Below are 12544 nucleotides of genomic sequence, written 5' to 3'. Positions count from 1 at the left end.
AAAGAAACTTTTGAAAACATTTCTGAATTAATATCTTTAAATATATACGTGAAAGTACATTTCTTAAAGCCAAGAGAAGCACTTTGGATGCTAAGGAAGACAATGATCCATCTATAATGCCAAGAGCAGGAAAGTAAAAGCAGTCTCCGCCCTTCTCCACTGCTGTTCTCCTGATTAAGCCAAATTCTTTTGCTAATAACTCCTTCCCGTGGGTTTTCAGAAAGGCTTGAGAGGGAGGAAGGATCCCTGCCTGGGGAAGACAGGAAAGGAGAACAAAATGCCAGCCTTCCCTGGAGACGCTCCCAGTCTGTCCCCTTTCCTCCGAGGATCTGGGCCTGACCATCGTGTCTGCGTTTTGCGCATTGTCATTCCGCTCGATTCCTCCCGAACCCAGCTGCGCCCACCTGTGAACAGTGAGCACATCTGTCTCGGGCTCTTCCTCCCAGCAGCCCGCCCCGCGGTTTGCTGCGGGCCAAGCAGGAACCGCTAGACCAGATGTTACTGTCTCCGCGCCCCCGAGATTTTAACCAGGACTAGGACCCGAGCGCACTCGGGGTGCCCTGACATCCACTGGGGCTCGCTGTACGCTCTCCCTGAACCACCCGCCAAGCGCATGAATTCCGGGTAGTTGGTTGGTCCGGGTCCTAGGAAGGTGGGGGACCCTCCTCAGAGTTGTCCTTGGGCCCCCGCTCGCCTCCCCCGGGTCCAGGGAGGAGGTCCGACCGAAGCCAATGGAGTTGGGACCGCGCAGCGTCACGCGCCGGGGGTTTCAACTCCAGGGGCCCCGCCCCCAGCCGGCTCAGCCAATCGCGGCGCGGGCAGGCGTTGGGGGCGGGGCTGCCGGGCCGAAAGCCCGGGGCCTTAAAAGGCTGAGTCAGGGGCGATTGGGCCAGAACCACGGGTTTGTCGACCTTCGAGGAGTTTATTGCGCCCGTGGAGTGCGGCCTCCCAGCTGTGGCCGCCGCAGGTCAGTCCGTGGCCGCGGCGCGTCGCGGGCAGGGGGTCGGGGAGGGGCCCATCCAGGGACTCGGACGGGAGGATGGGAGCCCGAGCGCCGGCCGGCCCGCGCCGGGGAGGCTGCGGCGCCGCTCGAGCCCCGCTGCTCACCTGCGGCCTCGAGGCCGGCACGGCAGACGGAGGGTTCAGGGAGCCCGGGGCGGCGCGGAGACCGCCGGGCGCTGGGCCTGTGCAGGAGCCGCCAGCCTCGGGGCGGTGGCGGCCACAGGTCCGGCGGGGCCCGGCGCCCAGCGCTGCGTCAACAACCTCCGGACGCGGGCGTCCGCGCGGGGCGGGGCGGCATTCCCGCGGCGCGGCCCCGCCGGCTGCGTTGGCGTCACGGGGCCCGGCCAGTGTCCGAGCACCTGGAGGGAGAGCTGGGCCGGTGCAGACAGTGCCATCGGGGCTCTGTGCTCGGCGCTCCTCCGAGCCACGTGATCGTGTAGCGGGTTTGCGGGAGGGACTGAGGTTGTGGACTGCGGAGGCCAAGTGTGCTGGGTGCTCCGCGGCCCATGGGTGCCCCGCGGCCCATGTGTTCCCGGGGAGGCCGGTCAGAAAGGTTTCAAATTCCAGAAGCAGAGGCTCGAAGGCATATCGCACCCCTGCGGTGCCGTAGTCAAGCAGATAGGTGTAAGGCGGAAACCTAACTCCTGGGGATCCCTGCTCTTACTTGGGAGCAGAGTCCTGATAATGTCCTGGGTCCCTCCGGTACCTGGAGTAAATAACCTGGACCGACCGTTTCTTTCTCCTGCTTTAAGATTCAGACCCATAAGGTGCCCTGAGGCCCCTAATCAAAACCTAAATGATCATTGCGCTATTACAACGAAGTCTGTTTCAATTCCTGCAGCACTGGTCAGCCTGTTTTTCATTTTGATGGCTGAATCATATACCGCCCCTATTTGGTAAGCCCTTGGCCTGTTTTCCTCCACCCACATCCGTAGTCTTCAGCAGACCTTCCATAAATATCAGGGAAGGTAATTTAAATGTTTTTATCCCACAGTAAGATGGCTTTGCAGAAGGATTGGTCTAATCAGATCACTCATTCCCCCCCCCCCCTTCCTAGGTTTTTGAAACATGAATCCTTCACTCCTCCTGACCGCCCTTTGCTTGGGAATAGCCTCAGCTACTCCAAAACTTGATCCCAGATTGGATGCACAGTGGTACGAGTGGAAGGCAACACACAGGAGACTGTATGGCGTGGTGGGTAACATCTGAAACTGCCCAGAGGGACCCACAGAGAAGGGCCCTTGAGGTCAGGCGTTTACAGCCAGAGAGTGGCTTCCTGAGGTCAGCCACCCCAGGCCAGTAATGTAATGGCAGCCATTAATGAGCACCCTATGGGTGTACATCCCTGTGATGGCCCTTGGAGAACAGCACCCAGTAGTATAAAGCCTTCCCTGGCTGTGGTTTCTCTTCCTCTCTGTCTGCAAATCCCCTTGGTGAGGGTAGGTTGGGTTTTTTCAGTAGAAACGACAGCGTGGTGTGCGCTTGCCTCTAGAATGAAGAAGGGTGGAGGAGAGCGGTGTGGGAGAAGAATATGAAAATGATCGAGCTGCACAATCGGGAGTACAGCCTAAGGAAGCAGGGCTTCACCATGGCGATGAATGCCTTCGGCGACATGGTGAGTGGGGCCTGGGAGGCTGCGCTTTTTGTACTTCCTCTCCTCGGTGCTTTAGCAAAACAAGCTCTTGCTTTTTCAACAGTTTACTTACTTTTCCTTGTAGACCAATGAAGAATTCAGGCAGGTGATGAATGGCTTTCAGAACCAGAAGCAACGGAATGGGAAGGTATTCCGAGAGCCTCTCTTTGCTCAGATCCCCTCATCTGTGGATTGGAGAGACAAGGGCTATGTAACTCCTGTGAAGAACCAGGTATGACCGGGTTCCGATCTTTTAACTCAGGAAAGCCAGAAAGGAATGGCATCCCTGCTCGGGTCCACTGGAATGACAGGCTTGTTTGCTGGGGTATTTTTACAGAGCATTCAGGTGTATGGGCTGTTGTCAATCTTGGTATTTGTCTTATAAACTGATGGTTGTTTTTTTTATTTTCAGGGTCAGTGTGGTTCTTGTTGGGCTTTTAGTGCAACTGGCTCCCTTGAAGGACAGATGTTCCGGAAAACTGGCAAACTCGTCTCGCTGAGTGAGCAGAACCTGGTGGACTGCTCTCGCGCTCAGGGCAATGAGGGCTGCAATGGTGGCCTAATGGATAATGCCTTCCAGTACGTCAAGGACAACAAAGGCCTGGACACAGAGGAATCTTATCCATATCTCGCAAGGGTAAATGGAGCTCCTTATCTTGTTATTCCAGCTCTGCTATTGAAAGTTGAGCATTTTCAGAGATAACAGACACCTTAGTCAGCATTCACATTTTAGATGCAAACTGTCAGAACTGTCACTATAAATTATCAAATTTTGCACAGATCTCTGGTGAGGTGGCTAACTGTAGCCGTTCTTGCTTCTATGTAACATGGAGAATATATGCACTATTCTGCATATAATGCAGATTTCTCCATAGTGAAAATTTTTTTTAAGGCAACCAATAGCATTTTTCTTCCTGGGTTGCTGTAAAACAAAGTTGACTTAGAAATAATTAAGGTGCAAACTGCTGAGTCTGGGGTCTTAGAACTGATGCTCCCCAGGAGGTGGGTGGTACTCATAAGTCTCCTTCCCATTTACCTTTAAAAGGAATCAAACACCTGCAACTATAGACCTGAGTATTCTGCTGCCAACGACACTGGCTTTGTGGATATCCCTCAGCGTGAGAAGGCCCTTCTGAAGGCAGTGGCGACTGTGGGGCCCATCTCTGTTGCTATAGATGCAGGCCATTCATCATTCCAGTTCTACAATGCAGGTAGGTGTTTGTCTTTGTATTACAGAAATTCGGGTAGGCAAAATTGGAAAACACCATCATGACTTTTTGGTATGGAGTTCTGCTTTCCAGGGCTGTAGAATTTTGAGTATGTACATTTAACATAATGATGTGTCCACTTTAAATATTTTCCCATGATGACAAACTGTTCATAAATATCTTTAAGTGGCTATGTAATTAGTTCTATAGATGTAACCTAAACTTGCATGACTATCCTCCAATTAATTGTTGGACCTTTATTCCAAAAATTTCTTATTATTGTAATTAGAACTATAAAGAGCCCTTTGGCTCAAGGGTTCTTTATAGAACCTTCAGATGGCTTTCTAGGAGTAGGAAGGATTATGCTAATTAATGTTAGTTAAATGAGTGCCTAAATCATATTAGTCTTGATAACTAGATCATATTGGAATTTTTTTTGTTGTTAGAAAATATTTTGGATTTAGTTAAATTTTGTTGATTTCTAGTGAGTTGAGTTTGACTTTTTATCAGCCATTACTATTTTTTGGCAAATGAATGTAAGCCTCATTTGGAATTTATGACATAATACTGAATTTTGAGAGGGTGGATTCCTGTCACTTGTCACTTGGAGCTTCTCATCCCCACATTGAATTTTACTCTCATAGGCATCTATTATGAACCAAACTGCAGCAGCAAAGACCTGGATCACGGTGTTCTGGTGGTTGGCTATGGCTCTGAAGGAGGAGAATCAAAGAACAATAAATTTTGGATTGTCAAGAACAGGTATAAAACCCCAAATGTTATATTTGAAATTGAAAAGGGAATGCTTGTTTGGAACCAGTATTTGGTTTCAGGTCCCAAAATGCTCAGTTTTGGAATTCCAGAAGTCTTTCTTATACTTAACAGTCACAGAATTTCTGGTGTTTGATTTTAAGATTCTGTAGAACCTTGTTAGTGTCATTATTATGTATTTGTAGCATTGCATTTGTAATTCTGAACATTTTCTTAAGAACACATCTGGCCCCAAGGGTTTCCGGTAAAGGACTTCTTAGTTGCAGGGGTGAGAGCTGATTTCCTTTTTCTGTCTCCGATTTTTCAGCAAGGTTTAGTGAGCAGAAACATCGGCCTCTGCTGATTCTTTAGGTCTAAAAATTGTCCCAGAGTTCAGTGGACTGCTTGCATCCTTCCTGTTGTCATTCATTTGATGTCCTGCCATTGTATTCTGCTTCCCATCTCAGGCAGAGGAGGTTATCAGGAGCAGTTTTCACAGCCCAAGTTCTTTAACTGAGATGATGTGTAAGACAGCTGTGGAAATAGACTGTTACATTGGAATTCCAGTTCCGCCTCAATGTCATAGCTTAGTAAGTTAAAATGAGGACCCTGGGGGAATTAATAGGCTTATTATAAATATATGTAACAGCCCTCAGAAGAGTGTCTGATACATGGTAAGCAGTATTTTAAGTATTAGCTAGCATTATTAATGAAGCTAATATGTACTTGATTCTTTGAATAAAATGCAAAACATGCTTTTCTTTCAGCTGGGGTTCAGGATGGGGCATGAATGGCTACGTAAAAATGGCCAGAGACCAGAGCAACCACTGTGGGATCGCCACGGCAGCCAGCTACCCTACTGTGTGAGCTGATGGAGTGGTAATGGAAGCCTTGAGGACAGCACATCCAGAGGGATTTTATCTTTAAACTGATCAGACCTTTATTGTGTAAGATGAGAAACTTGAATCATTAAGGATCCAAGTTGTGATGTGAATTCTGTGACATTTTTATAAGGGTAAAATGTTACCAATACTTTAATTACTGTTATAAATAGCTTTATAATATTGAAGATTCATTGCTGAATTCTAAGACATTTGAGAATTTTCATTTTTTAAAAGGATATATAAAACTTTACCTTTTAAAATAAATTTTAATTCAATATGTAGAAGTGGAACTTCTTTCTGTTTTTTAACGCGTGAACTTTTTGCATAGTCGGGGAATATAATTGGGCTCTAAAGACATAGTAAATGTGCCAGTGTACAGGAGAAAGATACTGGGTAGCCCTCTGGCTCTTCTGGTTATAAACATGCAGATTGTATGTCAGCTGTCCTTTGGCTGTGTTGACCTAACTCTGGAATCTAGCAAAATGTGAAAAACAATCTGGAAGGACAAAGGTAAACTTGTTTTAATAAAGAAAAACAGTTTACTTTTTTAGAAAAATGAATGGACTCAGAGTTGTAGGTTTTAGATACTAGAAGAGGGCCTCCGCTTCTTGCACTCCACATGGTGGTAACTAGGAGGATAGGTGGTAAGAATCTCAGAGCCAGTTACTGACGCATCCGCCTGAATCACGGGAAGAGCATGGGACTACTTGGCAGTTGAGTGAGGACCAGACGCCAGGATTGCCAGGTCTCTGGTGGCATTCCACATAACTGCTAGGAAAAGCCTCATTTGTTACCAGTGTTAGCAAAAGTAAGTTTAGTGGTTGTGATGAACAAATCTTCAAGTTCTCAGGAAATGAGGCTGGGCTGCAAAATAGTCCTGACTTTGGAAGATGGGTGAGAGATCACTAGGTGAAATGTGGGTTTAGCTACCTCATTTTTGAATTAAAAATAAACTCATGCCCTGGCTGGTTTGGCTCAGTGGATAGAGCGTCAGCCCAGGGACTGAAGGGTCCCAGGTTCAATTCTGGTCAAGGGCACATGACTGGGTTGTGGGCTCGATCCCCAGTACGGGTGTGTAGGAGGCAGTCGATCAATGATTCTCTCTCCCTCTCCCTTCCTCTCTGAAATCAATACAATATACTTAAAAAAACAAAAAAACTCAAAGGGAACAAAACTGCCTAAGCACATGGTTGCACAGGAAACCCCTCGTTACAATATTGAATCTTGAATCTCTGCTTAATGGGGCCATATTACTAAATTCAGTCTAATCTGTGTTCCTTCCACTATTACCCCCGTGCCCTTAATGTTCATTCCTTCCCGTGTTCCCCAGATATGTCAGTATAAATTGGGAAAAATCGGGCAGTTCTTTTGGAATGTAGTGCACCTCCTGTGTCATACTCGGTACCTCACCTTTCAGGGCCTGCTGGGACTTGAGTCTGGTTACAGGAATAAAGAGGGAGGGTGGGAGCACTTCCTAAGACCCGCAGTGTCTTGCCAGGAAACTACATCAGGGAAGGCCATTGCCTCCATTGCTCGGGCAAAACAGGGTCAACCTCAGGGAGAAGGCTTGCTTCTGGCAAAGAGGCTCCGCAGGATTTGGGGGTCCAACATCGCCAGCTTCACCAGAATTGCCCAAATACGCTCAGTCCAGATTGCAGGACATTGCTTCCCCATCAATGCCCTCACTTGAGCAGCTCCTACCCTGTGAGTGGAGAATTTGATTGTAATTCAGCCATTTGAAGGATGCGGCTTTGTCTTTAGTTTGCAAAAATCGTAGCTCTGTGGCTATAAGTGATAGGAATTTCTTTAGGGAAGATAGAGAACTCTGGTCATTTAGGTTACACTTGAGCCAGAAATGTGAAGCCCTGAGCTCATCCTTTTTCTTCCCTCACTCTGTCCAGTGTGGTTATAAGCAAACAGCCAATCTCATATTCATTAGTTTGACCAAAATGTTCTGTATCAAATACATGTGACCCAGAACCTCACCTCTTATCCGTTGGTGGGGTTTTGCCTATCTGTTGCCACATCGTGTCATAGACTATCAGGGCTCTATTTGCAACTGGAAATGGTGCCTTTAAATCTAATCAGATTAGAGAATCTGTTCCAGAAACCAATTCAGGAAACTCTTTCTTAAGATTCTCTTCCTCTAGAACCCATGTCAGTAACAAAATCTGCGTTGAAAGGAATTAGCTTATGCCACGTGGGGGGTGGCAAGTCCAACATTTCTAGGGCAGGCTAGAAACTTGGGCAATATTTCTGTGTTATAGTCTAAGGCAGAAATCCTTCTCCAGGAAACATCAGTGTTTGCTCTTAAGAACTTCAACTGATTGGATGCGTCCGATGCAAATTATGGAAGATAGTCTACTCAAAGTCAACTGATTATGGTTGCTAATTACATCTACAAAATACCTTCACAGCAATAACTAGACCAGTTTTCAACCATGTGCTGCAAGAATTTTTAAAACATGTTAGTACTTGACTATTTAGTCATAGGCACTGACCCCTTTTCCCTTAGATTGTCAAAAAAAAAAAAAAAATGACAACAGTCCTGGCTGGCTTGCTCAATGGTTAACGCATTGGCCTGTGGACCGAAGAAGCACCATCCCTGGTCAAGGATACCTGCGTCAGGTGCAGATTCAATCCCTGGTCCCGACAGGAGGCAACCAGTTGATGTGTCTTTCACATTGACTCACCTCTATCTCTCTCCCCTCCCTCCCTCCCACTCACTCTCTAAAGATCAGTGGAAAAAATATCCTCAGGAGAGGATTAAAAAAATATAAATGACAACAGCCAACACAGCAATAGCCATATGGTTCGAATGAATCAAAATTATACCTATTTGTTGTCAGATAGGCAAAAAGTGTATTTTTTGGTGTGGTGCAGAATTTTAGTAATTAGTTTATGTGTGCCATGAGATGGAAAAGGTTGAAAATCGCTGTCCTATTATATTAAATCTGGACCTGTCTCAACCAGGTTTCTCTCTCTCTCTCTTTCTCTCTCTCTCTTTAATATCTTTATTGATTTCAGAGAGGAAGGGGAAGGGAAAGAGAGGTAGAAACATCAATGATGAGAGAGAATCATTGATCGGCTATCTCCTGCATGTCCCCTACTGGGGATCAATCCCGCAACCCAGGCATGTGCCCTTGACTGGAATCAAACCTAGGACCCTTCAGTCCACAGGCTGAAGCTCTAGCCACTGAGCAAAACCAGCTAGGGCTCAACCAGCTTTCTAAGTGCTATTCCAGGTTGCAAAATTCTCATTTTTTTCAATCATGAAATGTTCACAAGAGGCTCACTATAAATTTTATAGATTTTTAAAGCATAAATATCATACAGTATCTCTCTTCATATGATAGTCATTCAATAGTCAAATGTCATTTCAGATGATAATTTGCTGGATCATTTGGATTCCAAACCTTAGTTTTTTATGTATGGGTTGTTGTTTTTTAATATATTTTGGATATTAACCCCTTTCCTATTGATGTTTTTGTAAGTTTGTTTTTAATGAAAGACTTGGTTGTTCCATAGTTTATAATGAACAGTAATGAAAATCAACTTTTAAAATGAAATAGGGCCCTGGTTGGTGTGGCTCTGTTGGTTAGAGCATCATCTCATACACCAAAAGGTCACAGGTTTGATTCCCAGTCAGGGCACATGCCTGGGTTGTGGGTTCTATCCCTGGTCAGGGTACGAACAGGAGGCAACCCATCAGTGTTTTCTCTGATATCAGTGTTTCTCTCTGTCTCTCTCCCAGTCCTTTCCTCTTGCTCTAAAATCAATAAAGGCATATCCTCAGGTGAGGATTAAAAAAGTAAAAATGAAATAGGAATGTGTTTATCAAGAAATTAATATAATATCTGTGATTGAGAATCAAGGATAATTCAAAATCCTGGATTAAAGGAAACCCATTGTTTGTTAGAAATACTCAATTTTCTATTTGTGCTCAAGCCTAAATAATGAAAAACTTACTGGGCAAAGGCTACTAATATGGCTTTATTATGAATAACTAGAGGCCCGATGCACGAAATTCGTGCAAGGGGCTCAACCCTCGCAGTCCTGGCTGCCTAGTGGCCCCATGGCCCCATGGCCCCTCCCACTGATTGTTCGGGAAGGTTGTTCTGGAAGGTCATTCTGGAAGGTCATTCTGCCATTCAGTCGAATTAGCATATTAGCTCTTTCTTATATAGAATAATAGACCATATGCCCAAATTCCAAATAACTAAGGCTAATTCCCTCCAATATCTCAGCAAATGGTTTTTATTTTTCAAAACTCAGATCTAGTCATCATTCTCAACCTTTGAAATCCCTTTCTTCACAGAAACTTGTAGAACCTTAAAACACAAACTGACTTATTTTCATGAAATTAGGACCTTTCTGTGAACCTATTTTTCAGTCACCTCAAATTACATAAATGTCAAATAGTTGACTAATAAAATTCTGAACACTTTTAACATTTTTCATATTATTTATTAGATCTCTGATAATATGTTGTCAAAATAAGTAACAAATAAACCCACACACATTTTCAAAATATTTCATTTTTATACTTAACAAAAAAGATTTAAAATCAAAGATTTAATAACAAAACAATTTTGCAAAGCAAAAACAAAGTTGGAGTGCCCTAACTGGTTTGGCTCAGTGGATATAGCGTCAGCCTGCAGACTCAAGGGTCCCAGGTTCAATTCCGGTCAAGGGCATGTACCTTGGTTGCAGGCACATCCCCAGTAGGGAGTGTGCAGGAGGCAGCTGATCAATGTTTCCTAACTCTCTATCCCTCTCCCTTCCTCTCTGTTAAAAATCAGTAAAATATATTTTAAAAAATAATTTAAAAAATTAAAAAGAGCACATCAAAGACAGGGAGAAAATATTTACAAGATACATATCTGACAAAAGACTAGCATACAAAATAAATTTTTAAAATTTAAAGCTAAGAAAAGAACAAAAATTCAGTAAAAGAAGGGACAAAAATATGAACAGACCCCTTCATGAAGGACATTTTGCATGCAAACAATGACAGGAAAATATCTTCAACATAATTATCCATCGAAGAAATGCAAGTGAAATCCACATTCAATAGAATGGCTACAATTAAATGACTGTCACTTTTCTGGTTCCCGACTAGAGGGGTAAGCACGCACCAGTGTGTTCTTCCTACTGTTGCAAAGAAAGAAACACCTAGAAAAATGTATAAAGCAACTGATATAGACTCTGAAGGGAGAGGGAAGAAGACAGTGTGTAAGGACCGGGAGACTCAAGAGAACCCAGTGGTGACTTCCTGTAGGGTTTTTCCTTTGTTTGCTTTTGTTTTTTGCTGCATGTTTCATAGCTTGGGCACTAGAGACCTGTAACCTAGAAACACCAATGGGCACAAAGAAAAACAAAACTTCCAGAAAAGCCCCCTCTCTCTAGTTAGAGGGCGAGGAAAAAGACAGGACCGAAACATTTTGATCCTTACTGCCCACTCTCGGAAAACATTATTAAAAAGCACCGCCTCCTTGGTTGGCACTGAGTTTGCAGCTGCAGAGATTGCGGACAGCGCCCTGCCTTCCATCCCCACCCTGCAATCACAGGGAGGCCCTAGCTCCTCAGCCCTGGAGACCGAGTATGGGTTCTGACATTCATCCCTGACAAGTAATACTGAGGCAACACCACATGTACAGCCACGGAGACTGTGGAAAAAGACTCATTTTCCATCCCCTTCCTTCGATTAACTAGGTAGACCCCAACCGTCTCCAGCTGGCCAGCAGTGGAGACTGTGGGAACAGCCTTGCCTTCCATTCCTGACCTGCAATAACGAGGGTGTGCCCCTTGCTCTCCACAATGGGCACTGCAGCTGCAGAGACCATCCGCAGAGTTCTGTCTGTCCTCACTACCCTGCGAGAAAAAGGGTTGTCCCTCCCAACTAGATAATGGTGGTAGATGGGGGGTGGTGGGGGGCACGGGAGGAGGTATAGAGAGAACTGAGCTAGACGAAGGAATATTCTCTATCTGTGCACGAAGTCCTGGGCTAACCTCCCAGCAGCCCATGAGTAATCAAGAAATAAAACAAAAGGTTTGAACACTGAACGCTTTTGTGGAATTCTGCCCAGGTTTCAGCTGGGCTTCTGAACAGCACACAGTGGAACAGATCAGAACAACATGCTTTGAAAATTACATTTTTGAACCACTGCCCACAAAATCGGGCCAAGAAGTACATTTAAACACGAAAGATTGACTGCTAAAATGGAAGATTTAAACAGGAACCAGAATCTCAATCTACAATTTCACATCATGTTGAAAAGCTAAAAAATGTCAACTCAGACGAGAAAAGTCCATCATGAAACGAACAGCAACAATGCTAGGACGCAGATGTGGGAATTATCTGACAAGGGTTTTAAAGTAGCTGTCATAAAAATGCTACAATAAGCAATTGTGGACAATCTTGAAACAAATAAGAAAACTGAAATTATCAGCAAAGAAATAGAACATATAAGGAAGATTAAGTGAAACTCCATAAAAGTGAGACTGATATAACGGAAATAAAAATTCATTGTATGGGCTCACTAGCTGAAGGGAAAAAATAGAAAAGAATTAGTGAACTCAAGGAAATATCAATAGAAATTATCCAGTCTGAATGACAGGGAGAAAGGAGCCTTAGGGACCTGTGGAACAAAAACAAAAGGTCTAATACTGACTCATCCGGGTCCCAGAAGGAAAGGAGAAAGAGTGTGAAACTAAATAAATATTTAAAGAGATAATAACTGTGAACTTCCAATACTTAGCCAAAGACAAAAACCTACAAATTAAGAAACTGATGGAACCTCAGACAAGATAAACCCACATAAATCCATAGCCAGATATATCAGAATGAAATTTCTGGAAAATGAACACAAAGAAACATCCTTGAAAGCAGCCAGAGATAAATGAGGCTGAATTTATAGTAGAATAATTATTCAAGTGACAGAGGGTTTCTCATTAGAAACCATGGGAGCCAGAATAAACGACACATTTTTAAAGTTCTGAAAGAAAAGGCCTGTCAATCCAAATTTTTATATTAAAAGTTAACCCTCTGAGAATGAAGATGAAGA

General features: G+C 44.4%; 1 protein-coding gene across 3 annotated transcripts; it reads left to right on the top strand.

The window, feature by feature from the left end:
* Positions 1-830: 830 nt before the first annotated feature.
* On the top strand, positions 831-5761 carry LOC132211838 (procathepsin L). Of its 3 annotated transcripts, none has more exons than XM_059656488.1 (8): positions 831-967; positions 2060-2196; positions 2495-2617; positions 2721-2867; positions 3048-3272; positions 3681-3846; positions 4488-4605; positions 5361-5761. In XM_059656488.1, the coding sequence occupies exons 2-8, from the start codon at positions 2071-2073 to the stop codon at positions 5458-5460; spliced, it is 1005 nt and encodes a 334-aa protein (XP_059512471.1). In that variant the 5' UTR covers positions 831-967; positions 2060-2070; the 3' UTR covers positions 5461-5761. The 3 variants fall into 3 exon arrangements, with proteins under 3 accessions (XP_059512471.1, XP_059512472.1, XP_059512473.1); XM_059656489.1 differs by lacking the exon at positions 831-967 and adding an exon at positions 1840-1970; XM_059656490.1 differs by lacking the exon at positions 831-967 and adding an exon at positions 1875-1898.
* The last annotated feature ends 6783 nt before the right edge of the window (positions 5762-12544 follow it).

This window comes from Myotis daubentonii, chromosome 11 (genome assembly GCF_963259705.1).
Source record: "Myotis daubentonii chromosome 11, mMyoDau2.1, whole genome shotgun sequence".
In the NCBI taxonomy this organism is placed as follows: Eukaryota; Metazoa; Chordata; class Mammalia; order Chiroptera; family Vespertilionidae; genus Myotis; species Myotis daubentonii.
The sequence above is the reverse complement of the archived record's forward strand: the minus strand, read 5'-3'. Positions and strand labels throughout refer to the sequence as shown.